Below are 20,368 nucleotides of genomic sequence, written 5' to 3'. Positions count from 1 at the left end.
CACTGAGCTTAAAAAAAAAAAATGGTAGCCTAGAAATATCCAAGTGATGAGATTTCTTTTTTGGCTTTCTGCACACCAGTCAGAAAACCAGCTGAGTAATGGTGGCAACTGGGTGCACGGCTGTTGGGTCCGTTCCTTAAAAGAGGAGTAAAGGAATGAATGAATGAATGAACAGCTCCACAGGGCCTTGGGCTGTCAGCTCTAGAGAGAGCATCTGCCAGCGGATCCTGGGGAGCAGGGGGATGCCCCGGGGAACAGCTAAGCCACCTCGCCTCCTGTCCTGGGTGAGCTGTCCCTGTGCTTTGGTGCAGATCACTTTTCTTGGCTCAAATGTGGTACCTAAGACAGGGATCATTTGTCAAGTGAGCCTGGTACACAGAGAGCTGTAGGCAGATTATGGAAAGAGAGAGGGAGGAGAGGGAGGGAGGGGAGAGAGAGCGCGGGAGAGAGAGAAAGAGCGAGGGAAGAGGGCGAGGAGAGGAGCAGGCTTCTTCAGGAACAGCGCTTTTCAGGCACCGGAGATTCAAGTTAGACAGGGTGGCAAGGCGCCTCTGGGAAGAGGGGAGTGACCGGCGACTCCCGGCATGGCTCTTTTCTTGTGGGATGCTTGAAGACAGCGCGCAGACAGAGTAACTTGGAGGAGAGGGAAACTGGCATGAGGATTCTGCCAAAATGGAAGGGCTCCTGTCTCCGATGAGGACGAAGGTAAGGGGAGTGGATCTCCATTTCTTTTGATTCCGCTCAAAGGTAAAGGAAAGGCGGCTGAGGTGTCCTCGGGCTTCTGTGAATGGGAGGCTCAGGGAGCTTTTGTCTTGTTTCAGAACTAGGCTGGCAGATGCAACTGGATCTCTCAAAGAATAGGCTAGCCTCAAAGGCAGTGCGATTCTGGGAAGGGGAAAGCAGCGGGGGAGAGAACCATCTGTCAGTGCGGACAATGGGAATCTTAGTGAATGAGTTCTCCTCTCGGGTGATTAGACAGCCATATTTTAGCAGGATTTCCAATTACTCTTCTTCGGAGGCTGTGCAGCCCTCAGAGATCGTTGCAGGAAGTACCAATTTCTGCACTGCTGTTAAGCAGAAAGAGTAACATGTTTGAAAGGAGAGCATGCCCAGCTCCCACTCGAAATATGCTCTTGCCTCTTCCTCTTCTCTAGAGCGAGAGGGCCAGGGAATCCTCAGTGAAAAGTAGGTTAATGCATTCTGGAAGCCAGCGTGTTCTCAGGGAACTGCCAGACCCATGGAAAAGAGTCCAGTGCACTGGACTAGCCTGATGTCTAGAACTCAGTCCTCTAACATTTAGAGGCGCTTGTAAGAAACAGCTCACCCTCTCCCGGAGGCTCTGGGAACTTACTCTCTGGGCTGGAGTTTGCTTTTTCGCTTGAAAAAGGGATGCTGTGAAGATGGGGCATTAAAAGCTCAGATGAGGACTATATTTGATATCTGCTATATCCACATGTAACTCGAAATGGGTGCACCAAAAGTTTTACTACCTTTTCTAAAATAAAATCAGAGGGAAATTATTTCCATAACCACCCAGAAGAGTTAAAGCCAAAAGATTATAGCTTTGATTTGATTTTCACCTCTTTGATCCTCTATTTAGTGATTCCAACACAAATAGACTCTTTTGTCATTGCACATTTTTTCTCTTGCTTGTTAATGAGCATGACCACAGTGTTTTAAGAGAATATTAGAACTAGAGTCTTATGCATGAAAGCTTCCATCCTTGGGGAGAATTCCCCATCTTCCTCTCTTGGTCCCCACTCGTGTGACAGTCATTCATTAGACGGACTGCCCCAAGTGAATTTGTTACCAGGGGCTGAGTTCTAATCTCAGCCCCTGGGCTGACTGGCTGACTGATCTCCTGCAAGACCTCTTCTGTGACCCATTTGCTCTCTCTTTTTTTTTTTTTCCACTTGCTCTCTTGAAGCATGTAGCTGGCATCGTTATGGTTGCAGGCAGCATGCCTCAATTCAAGGTGCTGCAGAGACAGCAGGTATCTTTTCCTATGTTGCCTACCACTGCATAGAGAGTGGCAAATGACAGTGGCTTCCTGTGTCTCTTTATTGACAGGGTGCGGTATGAGTGCTTTAGGGAATAGCCTGGAAATCTGTATGGCGAGCTTCTGAAATTGCTGCCACTGGCACTCTACCCTAGTCTAGTGCATGGTCAGGCTTCCATCAAAGCAATGAATCTGTGCTCACAACCTTAATGCGAGTACAACTCTCATAGACTTGGACGGAAGTTCCCAATGCAAATGAGTCAAGACCTAAGCACAGTGGCTGTGGCGTAAATCACACTGTGGGCCAATTAGAATGGCATGCTCTTGCAGGGGGAGATATGAATGTCAGTGGGTCAGACTACTCATATATTATGTTTATCAGTTTAATTCACATCACAGCTTTTCCCTTAACCATTATATCACCCAGTGAAACTATGGAGTAGGGGGTGGTCCCACTAGAGTTCAAACATAGTCTCTACATAGCAAATGGACTCATTCAGGCCCACTAATTTTTAGGTTTCATGAGATTTGTGTGTGTGAATTAAACTGCTTCTGTGAATTCTTTTTAACTCTCTGACACTGGAAATCGATTTATCCATATTGAAGATTCAAATTACGTTGAATTTGGTACCTTCCAGTATCATCCTGGCTCAGGGGACAAGACCTGACTGTGCAGGAGTCAAAAGGAGATCCCTTTGATGGGTCTCAGCTTTGGTTCCTTAATTGCCCTGTCCTGTGTTGTTGAAATTACCCTCTGAATTGTAAAAATCTACCCAGAGATGTAGATCAGTGGCAGTGGGTTGTTGTTCTTAAACTGTGATCCACACTGTGTCTCATTAGGTCTATTCTGGAATATTTTCACCCTTTCATAAGTATTTAGCTGGAAGTTTCTGACTTCAGAGTATCATAATATGTTGGACAAAGAAAGCCTCCTAGCGCTGAATTGTGGTGTATTATGGTTACTTAATAACTTACTGACAGTTTAAAGCAAGTGTTGAGGTAAATTGGACATCATGCACTAATTTCATTACGCTGTGTAATAGACTTAACCAGTGTAAATCATGGGTGCTTAATGCATTTTTATCTTGGGATTTGCATAATCGACACATAAATATGCATGAGGTTAACTGAAAATGGCAAAAGGAGGTGGGCAAAATGTTCCTGAGTGATCAAATAAGGCATTTGCAAGGAGTGCACCTGAGCACTGCATCTCCTGGGTGGCGGCCGCACCAGACATACCTGGAAACCGGGCAGCAGCTGGCCTCCTGCGTCACAGCGTGCTGTCAGTGACACAGGGACTCACGGAAGCTTTTGGCTCGTGGCTGGACTCACCTGAGTATACTACTTATTCTTCCTTTTATATATAATGCAATCTCAGAGCATCTGCAGGCTGATGGATAGACTTGTGACTGGTCTCCTGGCAGGTCACGACACAGGCCTCAGGATTCTAACCATAACAAATGATGTTTGCAGAGACTGGGGGTTGGAGGGAGGAAAAGAGAGGCACTGATTGAGTCATTTCTCCTAGGAGGGTCCAGGAAAGAATTTTATAATTAATCTTCTTTGTGCACTTTTTAAATGTGTCCTTTTTAAATTCGATTTTTAATCCCCCAACTTCCATAATTCTCTTTAATCCTCTGTGCACTGCCTCCAGTGAATGAGGCTGGCAGAAAAATTCCTCTCATTTTCAGCTTCTTGTTATTCCTGCTTGCCAGTGCCTGCTGTAAAATTTGCAGGAGGAGAAGAAAGGGGAGGGAAGGTGAGAGGAGGGAGGGAAGGGAAGATGGCTTGGTTAAAAGTTCATCTTTTGTTTTTTCCTTTCAGTTTTACTGAGATGTAATTGACATACCACACTGCATACATTTAAGGTGTAGAGAGTAATGACTTAACATATATATATGTATATATATATATATATATATATATATACACACATACACACACACATATATATATATTTCAAAATGATCATCACTGAGTTTATTTAACATCCAGCTCCTCATATAGTTACCAAAAAATGCTTTCCTTTGTGATGAAAACTTTTAGGATTTACTCTCTTAACAACTTTCAAATATAACAGCCAATAGTGTTCACTGTTCTCACCACACTGTACATTACATTCCTAGTACTGAGTGATCTTATGATTGGAAACTGTACATTTTGACCACCTTCCTTCCAATTCCCTCTACAGCCCCGTGCCTCTGGTAACCACAAATGTGATCTCTTTTTCTGTAAGTTTTTTTTTAATTCCTCATTTGAGAGAGATGAGTGAGATCATACAATATTCATCTTTCTCTGACTTATCACCCTTAGCACAATTCCTTCAAGTTTCATACATGTTGTCACAAAAGGCCAGGATTGCCTTATTTTTATGGCTGAATAGTATTTCATGTGTGTGTGTGTGTGTGTGTGTGTATAAAACAATTTCTTCATCCATTCATCCATTGATAGACATTTCTGTTGCTTCCATAGCTTGACTATTGTGAGTAGTGTGACAATGAATAAGGGGCGCAAATATCTTTTTGAGCTTGTGATTTCATTTCCTTTGGATAAATACCCAGAAATAGAATTACTGGATCATATGATAGCTTTATTTTCCATGTTTTGAGAAACATGAGGTCTATCTTTTATGTCCAAAAGATTTTATATCCAAGGTGGGTTTTATCAAGTGACTGCACTGTAAATGGATTAAAATGAACTTCTCTACAAAGGATGGAGTATTAACTTCCAGAAAGTTTAACTTGACAGGTTAGTAACTCTTCTGTGTACTAACTTGAGTTTTTAGAATACCATGACACTCTTGTCTTTTATATCTGCTTTCCATTAATAATTAGCTAACTTCCAGGAGAAGGTGTTGCTTATGTTTGAACCTCCCTAATTTCTGCCCAAGGATATTGTGGATATTACTTCACTTCAGTTACTTTTTTTTAAAAGAATGATTTCTGATCTGTGGCATAGGGTGATTTTCTAAGGGAAGTCATTCTGAAAGGATCAGGCCATTTGTGAAAGGGATACTAAGGAGAACTGTAAACTGAGCTGATAACAGTATAAGCATTTGAAGTTAGCACAAGAATTGTGTCTGGCTCTTGTGCACCCAGAGTAAGTGTCCCACGCAGCAGTTGCTGTCACTTCAAGGACAATCCTCCACCACACTGCAATTTTGGAAACATTAGATACAGATGTAAGATGTGAACATCATAAAATTGCAGGCAATACAGAGAGCAAAAGAAAGAATCAAAAGAGTGCAAAGCTCTCTGGCTCTTTAGATCAATTATCATGCAATATAGGAAACCCTTCAAGTCACTTAGAATTGTGCTAAATCTTCTCAAGACTTTGCCAGGACTCCATGGAGGAGTGTGTGAAATGATCCATTGTGTTCTGCCTGCTTGATACGTAGATTCTGAAAAAAATACTGAAATCTCCCTTTTAAAGAGCTCCTTGAAATTAGTACAGACTAAAGAATGCTGTAGTCTGAGTCGGAAAGTCTAAGGCAGAGGCTTGACAATTACTTTCAAACACATTAAATATACACAAGATTATTCACCAGCTAATGACAGGCTATACTTTATCTTAATGGAGACTTAAATAAGAGGAAAACTACTGGAGCTGAAACATGACAGCTGTAGATTAAATTCAAGGCAGTGTTTCTTGACATCAAAATGTTTTTCCTGAGAAAAGTTTATGTGGTTTCTAATCTAGAGGCTTCTGAGACAGGTAAGGACGATCCTACCTATGAAGCCAAGAGGAGTCTTTAAGACACTCCCTGTTTTTATGATGCTGTGAATTTTCACCATAAAGCCAATAAAACCAGATATAAGTTTGCTGACAAGGCATGCACTAGATTGCTTTACAAAGAGCTACATGTATTGAATCACTCAACTCAGTTGGGTGCAAACAGGAAACAACTTTATTCTTTTTTCAAACAACCTCTTGCAAGCAAACTGAATTGTGGAGAGGAAGTCAGGGACTACATAGGACAATTTATCTGCTTAATGAGAGGAGATGCACAAGGCAACATAACCTTCCCTAATCAGGCGATAGACTACATCACACTCCCCAAAACCTGTAAAACTTGTGGTTCACACTGTAGCTTTGCTGTTGACTTGGGTGTTTTTCTGAGACAGTTTCTTTGTGTACAAAATGCATACAGTGATGAAACCAATACCATATCAGGAGTCCCCAACCTCCAGGATCTAATGCCTGGTGATCTGAGGTGGAGCTGATGTAATAATAATAGAAATAAAGTGCACAATAAATGTAGGGTGCTTGAATCATCTAGAAACCATCACCCCACCCGGGTCCATGGAAAAATTGTCTTCCATAAAACCAGTCCCTGGTGCCCAAAATGTTGGGGACCGCTGCATAGACTGTTTTGAGAAGTAAATAAGATAATGGCTACAGGGTCTTGTCACATTATAATAAATGTTAGCCATTACTAGTATCCTGTGTGAATGAATATATACCAAAATGCAAGTCTCACGACAAAATGTTTGGGATGCACTGCCATAGTCATGAGCATAAGTACGAAAGGCAGAGCATTGGTCTTCAAGCTGAAATGCAGAAGGAGAGCCCCTTCCCACTGCAAGGTCCCTGTGAAGTCAGGCCCTCACCTGTCAAGGTGCAGCTCCAAGAGCTGAGAATAAAACAGATGCCTTTGGAGCGTAAATCAGTTCTCATCACAGTCAGGGCCTTCGCAACAAATGATGATGATGTGGAAATTGTTTAGAAGAAAAGACTGTAGATTCAGCTGAAGCCGAAAGGTTTCCTCTCCAGAACCTCGAGAAAATCAGTTTTCTGCTCCAGGTTTTGGTTTTGTCATCTCCACACTGACACCTTCATAAAAGAACAGTCCTTCTTTCTTTTGTGCTTTAGATCTTACCAAGTTGAAGGTGCATTATCTTCTGTGGTCTTTACTGCAGTGGTTACAAGGCCTCAGAGAGGAAAGAGCTGGGAATAGGCAGAGCGATGCCTCTGTGGGTCTCCCCAGATGGATCAGCTCTCCTGTCTCCCGACAGTGGGGCCTTGGTGCTTGGAAACCAGACCTGGGCAAATGCAGGATGCAAGGCTTGTTCCACTCCCCAGAAGGTAGATGAAAGAGCCAGGAACAGACCACGAAACAGCCTGGTAACTTTTGGACTCTCAAAGCCATGATTGGTTTAAAGCCTTTTCCATCATGTCCCAACAAAAATCCTGTTGGCCCAGGAGATTTTATGAAGTCACAGAGGAGGCTGGCTGGACGACCCTGTGGAAGCAGAAAAGGAATGGGCCCCTGGCTTCATCAGATTGGGTAACAGGGCCCCAGGTGGCAACATCCTGGGGCCAGTAAGCCAAATTCTACTTGTACCTAGGAAAAACAACACAGATGAGGGCCCTCAAGCTACTGAGCTCATGCTGTATAATTAAACTGGAATATGAATGTGGCAGGTAAATTTTAACATGATTGAGGGAGGAGAGGGCATAGATGAAGGTTTTTGAGCATTTCTGAAATATAAAAAAAAGAAAATGAAAATCGCTCAGTCATGTCCGACTCTTTGTAACCCATGAACTGTATGTAGCTTGTCATGCTCCTCTGTTCATGGAATTCTCCAGGCAAGAATACTGGAGTGGGTAGCCATTCCCTTCTCCAGGGATCTTTCCAACCCAAGATTCGAACTGGGATCTTTGAACTGGATTCTTTACTAGCTGAGCTACCATGGAAGCCCTATAAAAAATAGAGAGTTGATATATTTGTGGTAATTCTGTTCATTTTCCAGTCAGATCTATTTGGTACATTTCCAGCAGGAGAAGAGATCTCAACAACAAAGCTGCTGAGCAAGAGAAAGTAACCCGGCAGTTATTCTATCTCATTTACCTATCCATCCAGCAAGGACTTATTAAGTGCTTGGATCAAGTGTCAGGGAATAAATTCGTTTCTTTCTGTCAAGGTTGTCCAGACAAAAGGGGAACATGTTAAAGATCCACAAACCAGACAAAGCAGCCCAGTCCCTTCCCTTGAAAAGAATCTGAGCACACGCTCTAGAGGCTGGAAGCAGGAGAAAATGTTCTCCCCAAAGGGCACGTTCCTTTTCACTGAGTGAGATGCTTTTCATAAGTGGATGATAGCAATTGGATAAATTAACTCCGCATTGGTATTCAAAGGGAATTACGTTAATGGTAATAACTGAGTGTCTTCAAAGGGATAAAGATGCCTCCAGGAGGATCCTAGTGCATCTTGGAAGGTTTCCTTTATCTACGTGAAGAGCATGAACTCCGATGTATTTTCTAAATGGGAAAACTGAACACAGTTATTTCTCTAAAGATTTCAAGTCAAATGCTGTAGTTAGCACTGGGAAAACCAGGTTAGAAAATGCAGTGTAGAGTATGATGAAATTTGATAAAGACCAAAGTCCTTAGTTAATTCATTTTGATAACTAGAATAACCCCAACTACACAGTTGGACTTTCTATTATTCTTCTGTCTCTACAGATTTTTAGTGAGAGATTCATATTTGTGTATGTGTAGCTCTCATTCACTTTCAAAATTGATGTTTCTGAAGATGATTCCAATGCTAGTGTATGTCATAGAAATGGAGCAGAATTTAGATATTTTCCTATAGGCTATAAAACAAAGTTTAATTTACAGGTTAAATAAATCATGGCTAGCTCTTGGGTAGGGCTCTTGGGCATGTGCATTGTGGATAGATTGGAAAGATGTTAGCATTTACTGTAAGGTACTTTGTTTTCAATTTTAGGGGTAAAATCATAGTATGTACCAAGGATATGCTATAGTATATAACAAACAGTGAAGAGAATGCAAGTTCTCTAACTCAGCACTGGCCAAGAGAAAAATAATTTGAGCTACAGGAGTAATTTTAAAGTTGCTTGTAGCCACATTAAAAAAAAAAATATAGACATAGCTATAAGTATTGGGTTGTCCAAAAAGTTCATTCAGTTTTTGGTAAGATGTTAAAGGAAAATCTTAATGAACATTTTGGCCAACCCAATAATTTTAATGATGTCTTTTATTTGTTAAAAACATCTAATATATTATCATTTCCACATGTCATCAATATCAACATTATGAATGAGATATTTTACATTCTTTCTTTATAGTGTCTTCAAAATATGGAGTGCATTTTATGCTTACAGCACTTCTGGACCCAGACTGGCCACATTTCAAGGGTTCAGTAGGCACAGATGGTTGGTGGCCACCATGCTAGACAGGGCATCTCTAACTGATTTATTGGTACAACCAGCGAAGCCATAAAGCTGGGATTTGTCTAATACTGGTCAATTGCCATTGCTGTTCTAATAGCTTATGTTGACAACATCGGCTCTCCCCAGGGCTGTATTGTAGTTGGGATGCTGGTGCAGCCCAGGAGCTCTGGTATAAGCATATTTGGTGGGATGAATGCCCAGAGCACTTTGACCTCGACCATGAAAGCTGATGGTCACACACAAAGCATGAATGATCTCAATGCCCCCATTGTGTGGGAGGGATGGGGGTCAGGTCAGAGGGGGCATGTGGACACCAGGGAACAGAGCAATTCTAAGTGGTTCATGGGGTTGTTTTCCACATTTCCCTCCCAGTCAATTTAACATTAATACTTGAGTTTTTCTCTCTCTTTTTTCTTTGCCATTCCAAGTGTTGTTTCAGGTCTTTCCCTTTGGTGTAATCGCATTTCTGTAGGGATTTTCTCTAGCTGGTTGCTACAGACACCAAGGCACTCTATGCAAAGGTATTGTCAGCTGGGGGAGCATTTTCCTCCACTCTCCTCAAACAACAGACTTGAATCTCTTGGCTCTGCTGATCCTCCATGATCTCCACCCCCAGCCCACACCTCTCCCTCCAATTTCATGGCTACACATCCAAACAGTTGTTTGTTTCTGTTGTTGCTCTCGTCACTTGCTGGATATTCTAGAGACATTTTAAACCTAATATAAGCATGAACTCATTGTTACCTCCTCAAGCTGCTCCTTCCTGTGTCCCCACCTCACTAAGTGGCAGCCCCTTCCATCTAGGCTCAAGCCAAAGACCTGGTCTCTACACCCTCTTCTTCCCCTGATTCTTCATATCCCCTCAGTTCCCACGTCCTGGTTTCTCATCTCTGCACTCTGTCTTACATCTCTTCCTTCCTCTTCATCCACGAGATCACACTTGCAGTGCAAGTGGTCATCTTTTGACTGACTGCTTATTTGAGCCTCCTTACTGGGCTTCTGGTCGCCAAGACTCACTTCCTCTAATCCATCAATTTATTCATGACAGAGCCACTGTTCATAGACACAAACCCAATCATGTCACTCTTCTTCTCAAAATTCTTCTCTAGGTGCTTCCATCACCTATGAAGAAAACTATCCCCTCTAGTGTGACATCTGGGTAAATGTTACCAATCAGGGTTGTTGGCCTCCTTAATCAATAGAAACTGATTAGAGGCCAGACAGGAAATCCAGGCAAGGCCTTATTGGGCTCCTGCTGCAATAAGGGAGAGTAAGAACAAGTAACAGGTGCCCTTGCTCTCCTGCTCACTCTGAGGAGGGGGGAAGCTGGTGAGGGTAGGGGTGTGTCCAGGGGTCAGGCTGAAGTGGTGGCTTAGGTGGTTTGCCCACGTCTCAGGGCATGTGCAGGGGGCAGGCGCCGTACGCTGCTTTTCTCTCAGCTCTTCAAAAATGTCTTCATCCTTATTTTAAAGCAGAGCAACTGAGACTTGAGATGGTCAAGTAACTTTCTAAATATTATCACAGTCATCATGAGGTTAGAGCCAGGACCTGACCCCTTAGTTGACCTCAAATCCCGCATTTCTTTCCACTATACCAAATGCCTCCCAAATCTGTGATGTGGTTGCTGGTATTGTATGATATAAAGGTGATCCAGTAAAGAATGAGCCAGATTATGGTAGGTTCTGGGCTCCATTTGGGCAAAAGATAGTCTAGGAGCTGTGGAGAAGACTCAAAGGCTCTCCATGTAAGGTCACTTTCCACAGTATCAGAGCAAACGCTGTGCATGTCCTCTTATTAGGTTGGTCTGATGTATGGGACCTCCTTCACAGAGCATAGGGGGGTTGCTTTGCATTAGTTTTAGATTCAGTTTGGACTTCACTGCAACTCAAACCTGAACCTCAGGGCTTGCAAGGGGTGGTGAGTTTTGTTTGTAAAATATTCGTGTTCCTTTGCTCTTCTCTCAGGAGACCTACCTCTATTAAATGAATGAACCAACAACAGCAATACAGCCAACTACTCTGACATGAGTTCATTTGCTCTAAGGAAACATGTATCTGGATTGCTGTAAAGTTTCTTTTGCTTTACAGCTTAATGTTTTCATGAAGAGAGTCTTGATGGACTAATGAGCCTCTTTGATGAACCCAATGAGATCATCAGGCAAGGCTCGTGCTCAGATTTACAAGCTGTGGCCCAGGAATGGCTAGGAGTCTATGGATCTTCAAAGGTTTCTATTAAAGTATTTTCCAAGCAGTATTGAGTTATACATAAAATGGCTAATATGCCTTATTCGTCATGACTTATTTCAGGTATACAAAAACACATAAAGAATATAGACCTGTAGACCTATATATGTGTCACCCAGATTAAGAAATGAAACATTGCTGACAGAGTATCATCCCCCTTCTTACTTTCCCAGAGTTGACATCCTTTCTGAATTTGAGATTTACCATTTTATACCTTTATTTATATTCTTACTACCAACATTTGTCGTGAAAAGACAGTGATATTGTATGTATATTTTAGTGCTTCCCAGAAACAGTGCCTAAGTGTATGAACCTTCTGCAACTTGTTCTCGCCACTCAGCAGGGCATGTGTATCACCAACAGGGATGTGTGCAGCTGCAGGCCACTTGTTTTCCCTCCTGCAGGAATTGCTAGAGCACAGCAAGTGCATGGAAGACCTCAGGTCTTATGTCCGCTCTCTTGTGGGTGGATGTGTCCCTCTCTCACCTCTTTCAGTCATTGCAAGCAACATTGCAATGTCCACTCTGATATACATCTCCTTGAACTCACGGGGAAAGTTTCCAGAGTGTCTACACTGGGAGCAAAATCTGGGCTGGGAGGTATGGACATCCTAACATTTACTAAATTGTTCTGCAAAGACAATGACCATCAGAGCATTTTATTTCCCTGTTGTTATGACTCTCTCTTCACCGTATTCTGTGGTAGGGACAGCATAAATGTTTTTGTCTATATATGCAGCATTTATTGTACTCGTTGCATTGTGTCCAGAGGATGAAAATAAGAGAGGTATTTGATTACCTCCCACCAAAACCTCCATCTGCTCTCATTCTACTCTAACATGTACTTTCTCTCTTTAAAAATTTTATTTATTTAATTTAAGTATAGCTGGTTTATAATGTTATATTAGAGTCAGGTGTATAGCACAGTGCCTCAATTATACATATGTATCCTTTTCTCCTGTAAAGTGAAAGTGAAGTCACTCAGTCATGTCTAACTCTTTGCGACCCCATGGACTGTCTATGGGATTTTCCAGGCAAGAGTACTGTAGTGGGTTGCCATTTCCTTCTCCAGGATATCTTCCCAACCAGGGATTCTCCTATAGATTATTACAAAATATTGAATAGAGTTCCCTGTGCTATACAGTAGGTCCTTGTTGATTATTTTGTATATAGTAGTGTGTATATGTTAATCCCATCCTCCTGATTAATCCCTCCCCTTCCTCTTTTCCCTTTGATAACCATATGTTTACTTTCTATGTCTCTGAGTCTTTTTCTATTTTGTACATAAGTTCATTTGTATTTTTTTCCCCTAGATTCCACATATAAGTGATATCATATGATATTTGTCTTCTTCTTTCTGGTTTATTTCACTTGGTATGATAATGTCTAGGCCCATCCATGTTGCTGCAAATGGCATCTCATTCTTTTTTATATCTGAGTAATATTCCATTGTATATATGCACTGCATCTTTACCCATTCATCAGTCGATGGACATTAAGGTTTTTTCCAACTTACATGTACTTTCTAAGTCATCATCCCAATATCCCAGCACCCTCCCTACTGTGCATTGCATTATATGTATGACCTTAACATATGTCACTAATGTGTGTATGTGTGTTTGTATTTATAGCATTAATCAGCATTACCTGATCTGAGACTGCTTGATTTTACTGGGGTTTTTGATATGTGCTGCTTTGCTCTGTCCTTGACATAAGCGAAAACTTACAGAAAAAGAAATTTTCTTTACATAAAATTCATGAAACGATAATTTCATGCTACTGCTACATGCTACTGCTACTAAAGCCAAGCTCACCTTCTTTAAGGCTGTCTAAGAGCAGTGGACACAGGACTGGAAAAGGTCAGTTTTCATTCCAATCCCAAAGAAAGGCAATCCCAAAGAATGTTCAAACTACTGCACAATTGCACTCATCTCACATGCTGGTAAAGTAATGCTCAAAATTCTCCAAGCCAGGCTTCAGCAATACGTGAACCATGAACTTTCAGATGTTCAAGCTGGTTTTAGAAAAGGCAGAGGAACCAGAGATCAAATTGCCAATATCCGCTGGATCATCAGAAAAGCAAGAGAGTTCCAGAAAAACATCTATTTCTGCTTTATTGACTATGCCAAAGCCTTTGACTGTTTGGATCACAATAAACTGTGGAAAATTCTGAAAGAGATGGGCATACCAGACCACCTGACCTGCCTCTTGAGAAACCTATATGCAGGTCAGGAAGCAACAGTTAGAACGGGACATGGAACAACAGACTGGTTCCAAATAGAAAAAGGAGTACATCAGGGCTGTATGTTGTCACCCTGCTTATTTAACTTATATGCAGAGTACATCATGAGAAACGCTGGGCTGGAAGAAGCACGAGCTGGAATCAAGATTGCCAGGAGAAATATCAATAACCTCAGATATGCAGATGACACCACCCTTATGGCAGAAAGTGAAGAGGAACTAAAGAGCCTCATGATGAAAGTGAAAGAGGAGAGTGAAAAAGTTGGCTTAAAGCTCAACATTCAAAAAACTAATATCATGGCACCCAGTTCCATCACTTCATGGGAAATAGATGGGGAAACAGTGGAAACAGTGGCAGACTTTATTCTTTTGGGGCTCCAAAATCACTGCAGATGGTGATTGCAGCCATGAAATTAAAAGATGCTTGCTCCTTGGAAGAAAAGCTATGACCAACCTAGACAGCATATTGAAAAGCAAAGACATTCCTTTGCCAACAAAGTTCCATCTAGTCAAGGCTATGGTTTTTCCACTGGTCATGTATGGATGTGAGAGTTGGACTGTGAAGAAAGCTGAGCACTGAAGAATTGATGCTTTTGAACTGTGGTGTTGGAGAAGACTCTTGAGAGTCCCTCGGACTGCAAGGAGATCCAACCAGTCCATCCTAAAGGAGATCAGTCCTGGGTGTTCATTGGAAGGACTGATGCTGAAGCTGAAACTCTAATACTTTGGCCACCTCATGCAAAGAGTTGACTCATTTGAAAAGACTCTGATGCTGGGAGGGATTGGGGGCAGGTGGAGAAGGGGACGACAGAGGATGAGATGGTTGGATGGCATCACCGGCTCAATAGACATGAGTTTGAGTAAACTCCAGGAGTTGGTGATGGACAGGGAAGCCTGGTGTGCTGTGCTCCATGGGGTCACAAAGAGTTGGACACGACTGAGTGACTGAACTAAACTGAAGGAAGGAGAATCTCCACATGGAAAAAGATAGCAGCTAATCCTCTAACCTTTTGTTCCTTTTCCTGGCGATCCAGCTTCCCTGAGAGAACCACTTGGGATTTGTTGCCATCAAAACTAGGCTGGCCTCAGAGGCACTATTACTAGTTCTGCTTCTTGGGGGACCTCTATGAGAATTTGTATTTTGCATTTCTACCCAATAATCTTCAAAAGACAAAGAGTCAGGACTGTACACCATCTGATGATCACCTCATAGCTGAGCATTGGCCCACGATTATACCATCCACCTTGTTTCTTTCAGGCTAGAGGAAAGAGCAGAGATTTGCTTAGTAACAAATGATGTGGTTCTGCTAAATGCAGACTTAGGCATTGCCCTGCATTATTAAAGGTTTTGCAGAGGTTTGAAAAGGGAAAAAATGAGAGGAGAATTGACTTCTCACCCCGTACAGGGTAATACAAGCCTGCCACACTCAAAAGAAACTGCCACATGGGAATCAGAAACATAGTCACACTGAATTTAGTCTTAGTCCCCCAAAAACATCATTACTAGGGTCAATCAATGATGTTAATTTGAATTTTATTGATTTTATACTTATATATGTGTGTTTAAGTTACAAATTTGACTTTATAGTAATGGAAGAACTCTAAGCATAAAGAAATTATATTTTTTAATGGTCACACACATTTAAGTAACTAAAATTATTTTGTCCTTGAAAGGGGTCCACACATTTCTGAAGTGAAATCAAACCTCTTGGTATAGCTGAGACTCAGATGGAATATTTCCCTGTGAGTTTCTCATCTCTCTCAGGAGGAATAATTCACTCATGTTATAGTCCTCGTGGATGCTCCTGCTTGTCCCCTTCCTTGGCAGAAGCTTTCCTTCTTCCTCACCTGCAGTTCCTGCAAAAGCTGCTGGAAGCTCTCAAAATCCACACCCTAGAGCTTAAGGTCAAAGAGAGACATAACCTTCTTGCCCCACCTCTCTGAGATCACTTCCAGTTTGTTACTTCCTGTATCAGGTCCAGCCATGTGTTTCAAGCCCCAGGTCATCTAAGACAGGAAATTGGTTACCCAGGTGCTAGAAGAGCTAAGCAGCTGAACAGGGGATGGTGAAGTGACAGCAGGAAGCCACTATTCCACCGCCCACCCCACCCCCACCCCCCCACCCGCATAAGGCTGTAGGGACGGGAAGGAGGTAAGGTTACTTCAACTTCCCAGCCTGAGCCATCTGTCAGGAATCAGAGTTCCAGCAGGGGCTGCCTGGTAAAAGCCAAGTTCATGGAGGGAGACACAGTGAAGGAGAGACAGCCCTGATAGAAGGCTGTCTTCCCTCTTAACTCCCTACTGACAAAGAAAACAACCAGAGAGTCTGGGAATGCACTTCCTGTGACACAGAACAAGGGAAGGGAGGAAAACAGGCCTATGAAGGTGTGACTCCCGAGTTGTATTTTTTTTGTACAACAGCCCTCCACTTCTCTCAAATAACTGATACTGGGAATGACCATTATGGGTGACTCCCCCTTCAACACACTGGTATGGCCTCACTCTATGTCAGGCAGGACAAACAGGATTCTTATTTTGTACCAGTGTGATTGGTTGTTGTGGCTGCCTGGGTCCCCTTGTTGATGTTCCTGTGATTCTATTTGTGCATGTACAGTTGGGGAAAGAGTAGTGGATTGATTAGTCATATCTGTCAAGAGCACAGAGGGTAGCATCAGCACTCATGTTTGGTATATGCTATCTGTATCCTCTGGTTCCATCCTAAAAATCATTCAGGAGACAACATATGAAAGTTAACATTGATATATAACAGATTTGAATCCTAGTCTATCTACAAGGGTGGAGAAGAAAATGGTAACCCACTCCAGTATTCATGCCTGGAGAATCACATGGACAAAGAAGCCTGGTGGGCTGCAGTCCATGAGGTCACACAGTTGGATACAACTGAAGCGACTTAGCATGCATGCACAAGAGTAGGTGTGTAAGAGTGTTCATTGCTTTATTTTCTTAAATTGAATTAATGTGAATCTGAGTCTTTATCCCTATAGATCAGGAGGGATTACTCTCGTCATTATTTTCTCATGGTGCATGGAAAATAGGAGACCTGTCTTCTTCAGTCCATCATGGTCACCACTGACAGCTCACTGTCTAGCCTACATGATGCAAGTTGGGTAGCTCTCTGCTTCGCTGCCTTGTATGGGGCCCAGGGTCTTTGCCAAGGCCAGGAACCCTAGTGCCCAGGGTCCAGCATTCCCAGGAGCCCCTTGCAGTCATCTTCTTCTTGGATCTTGCCTTCTTCCCAGGGCTCCACCAGAGAGTGGGGTAAAGATCTCTACTGCTCATGGAACCACCTGACCTCTATCTACATCCCAGGCTAGAGAACTCTCTCTTCTCTACATTCTTAACTCATTATTGACCAGGGGATTTTTGTAGAAACTAGCTCCTGTGGCAAGTAATTTTTATTTTGGCCTGCCACAACTGAGTTCTGTTGTATCACTAACGCTTTGCAGTTTATTACATTCAATAGGTATACCCAACACACCTCTAAAGTCTTCTCCAGCACCATGAGTTTCATTTTCACTTTCCATATCAGAATCAATCACTCAGGTTTTTTTGTTTTTTGTTGGTCTAATATTCACATTGTCTGAATCAGAACTTATTTGAAGAACTATCATCTTCTGAGACACTAGTATATATGTTGTTTGTATAATCAAAGTATCTGAATAAAATTCACTGAAAAATTCTTCTTTACTTAAAACTTCATGATGCATCATTTTTGAAAATTTTACAGTAATAAACTTGGATTTATAACATACACAAGGTTGGAACAAAAAACTAATGGAGCAAAATGTGAGTTATAATGGCAATCATAGGTTGTATAATAAACTCTTGATCAGTTTTAAGCTCTTAACAACTTCTCACTGTCATATTAATTGTATCACTCTCTAAAAACATATTGATACCTCTCTGGTCAGTAATGAGTTAAGTCCAAGATGCTCAATAAAGGTGGTCCAAAAGGAAGACATTTGTCCCCAGATGTCCCCCTTGGTCAGTGCAACAACCAAGATGCCAGCCAGATAATTTTACTTCAGTTTCACTGGCTGAGTTACTCTCTTTAGACTTCTCTAATGGGAACACACAGATATATCTGGTTTGGCTACATATCTATTTTCTGGCAGATTCTGGTATATTAAGAGACAGCATAAATGCATTACATTGCCTTCTCTTTGTGCTGCTCAGTGTCCCAGTCTCTCACTCTTCTGCCCTTGGGAATCCTGGCAACATCTTTTCAACAATCTGAGTTTTAGGAAACTAGAAAGTGGGGTAGAACGTGCCCTGAAAGCTACTTCTTCTTTGGGCTTGGGTGGAAATCTTTCTGAAGTGAGAGGCATGGGGGCCTGCTGTCTTCCCAAAATAAAGGAAAGAAAAATACAAGGATAAAAGAAATTAATTAAACATCTCTAAAACTAATCTACAGCATTTCCAAGAAGCACAGCCTGGGGGTGGGAGGGAGGGAGGAAGGGTTACAGCGAGGATGGGCTGCTCTCCCTGTAGAAGGTTCCATTCTTTCAATAAGATACTCATCCTCCTGCAGTGGGCAGCAACTTTCCCAGGCACGGGGGCTGTTCCTGCAAATAAATGACCAGAACTACCCCATGGAGCTTTGAACTGAGAAGTCAAGGAATTTCAATAACCTCATCCTCTGCCTCTGAGCAGCATTTGAAATCCCTAAGTGTGTGACAAATTCAGTACCTAGGATATCACTAAGGTGTGATTCTTAACTGAGATTGCTCTGGAAAAAGCCCACAGTTGGCAATTACGAGGTCTTCATGTGAATGAGTATGAAATCAGTATAGTAATTTGTAGAGTAATTTTTAAAAGTGCTGATGTATTTGCACCTTGTTTCATTAGCTAAAGCTTCCTAGGAGATGAGCTGGGGAGGAAAATGGAAATGTGTACTTTGAGGTTCCTGGCTGTGAGTGTGTCTCCTAGGAAACCACGTGTGATGGAGCATGGTAGACTCTCCAAAACGGGAGAGGAGGAGTGAGAATTGATGGCCAATATGCACAGGGAAAGGAAAAAATAAATCACTGATTGAGCCCATGGTCTTTAATTCACAAAGTAAATACTCCATTTTTAGTGAAATTTTCTGGAACTGCTGATAAATTTGACGTAGGTAGAGGGCGGGAGAAGTCAAAATGGTTATATTGGCTGGACTGGAATGCAATCTAATCTCATTAATATGCAAAAAATTAAGCAACATACAAATGAAATAACAGCATCATCTCTACTTTGATGTCCCAGCATAAATGAAAATAACAATCTAATTATCTTCTGAGAATAAAGATGATACTACTTACTCCCTATCAGCAAGTCATAGGCATTGATTTGTTTTTACCAGTGGAGGCCACGTATGAAATGCATGAAATGTCCATGCTCCTCCATCTCCTTCCTTTCATGACCGAAGTATAGATCTTGATCCTAAATGGAAGAGTGCGGGCTAGGACACTTGGGGACAAGAAGCCTGTAAGTTAACCCCTTATCCTCCACCCTCCTTGAGGATGGGAAGTGGAGCTGCTACATGTTTAAGGTGATGGCGGGATATTGAAAAGGCATTTACATCAAACCCACTGGATATTTCTGTACCTCTAGTATAATTAATATTGAAGTATTAAGTACATTATGGCAGGAATTCCATTGCCTGATGAATGTTGTAATTTCTGTTTATTCCCCATGCTGTGCATTACAACCCTAGGACGTATTTACTTTATAACCGGATATTTATACCTTTGGCCCTCCTTCACCCAATTTACCCACCCACCCTGACCTCTGACAACTACCAATCTGTTCTCTGTATCTATGAGCTTGATTTTTGTTTGTTTGCATGTTTGGTTTTTTGTTTTTATTTTGTTTTGATTTCACATGTAAGGCATATCATATGGTATATATCTTTACCTGACTTATTTAATTTAGCATAATGCCTTCAAGGTTCATCCATGTAATCACAAAAGGCAGGATTTCATTTGTTTTTTTTAAATGACTGAATCAAAAAATAAATAAATAAAATGACTGAATCATATTCCATGTATGTATGTATGCATGCATATACACACACACACATACATACACAACATTTTCTTTATCCATTTATCCATTGATGGACATTTAGGTTGCTTATCTATCTGGTGGCTCAGATGTAAAGAGTCTGCCTGCAATGCAGGAGACCTGGGTTCAACTCCTGAGTCAGGAAGATCCCCTGGAGAAGGAAATAGCAATCCACTCCAGTATTCTTGCCTGGAAAATGCCATGGATAGAGGAGCCTGGCAGGCTGCAGTCCATGGGGTCACAAAGAGTCAGACATGACTGAATGACTAATACAGATACCATATCTTAAGGTGACAGGAATATTTAAAAAACAGTTACATCAAATTCACTGAATATGTCTATGCCAAAATACAATTAATATTGAAATAGTAAGCATATTATGGGAAGCATCGAGTTGTCTAATGACTATTGTAATTTATTTTTCAGTTGAAATTCTTCTATGACATGCTTTTTCTACAAAAACAATGGACCCTAAAAGAGTCCAGTTTCTCTGTAAGCAGGTACAGTTTAGGAAGTTTTAAGAACTTGGCTTTTGACTTCCTTGTGATGTTTATAGGTTATTAAAATCACCCTTATCAATGTTTTGTCATTTCTGTGCTTTGGTGTGTGAATTAGGTTTATTTTCAG

At 41.7% G+C, this 20,368-nt stretch overlaps 1 protein-coding gene across 1 annotated transcript in view; it reads left to right on the top strand.

The window, feature by feature from the left end:
- The first annotated feature begins 557 nt into the window (after positions 1-557).
- The window catches only part of FRMD4A (FERM domain containing 4A), a 509,371-nt gene continuing 489,560 nt past the window's right edge, over positions 558-20,368 (top strand). The window contains exon 1 of the mRNA XM_043884599.1: positions 558-705. Coding sequence (XP_043740534.1) covers positions 673-705 — 33 coding nt within the window. The 5' untranslated portion in view covers positions 558-672. The remainder of the gene's footprint in view (positions 706-20,368) is intronic.

The sequence above is a fragment of the Cervus elaphus genome, chromosome 23 (assembly GCF_910594005.1).
Source record: "Cervus elaphus chromosome 23, mCerEla1.1, whole genome shotgun sequence".
Classification (NCBI taxonomy): Eukaryota; Metazoa; Chordata; class Mammalia; order Artiodactyla; family Cervidae; genus Cervus; species Cervus elaphus.
The sequence above is the reverse complement of the archived record's forward strand: the minus strand, read 5'-3'. Positions and strand labels throughout refer to the sequence as shown.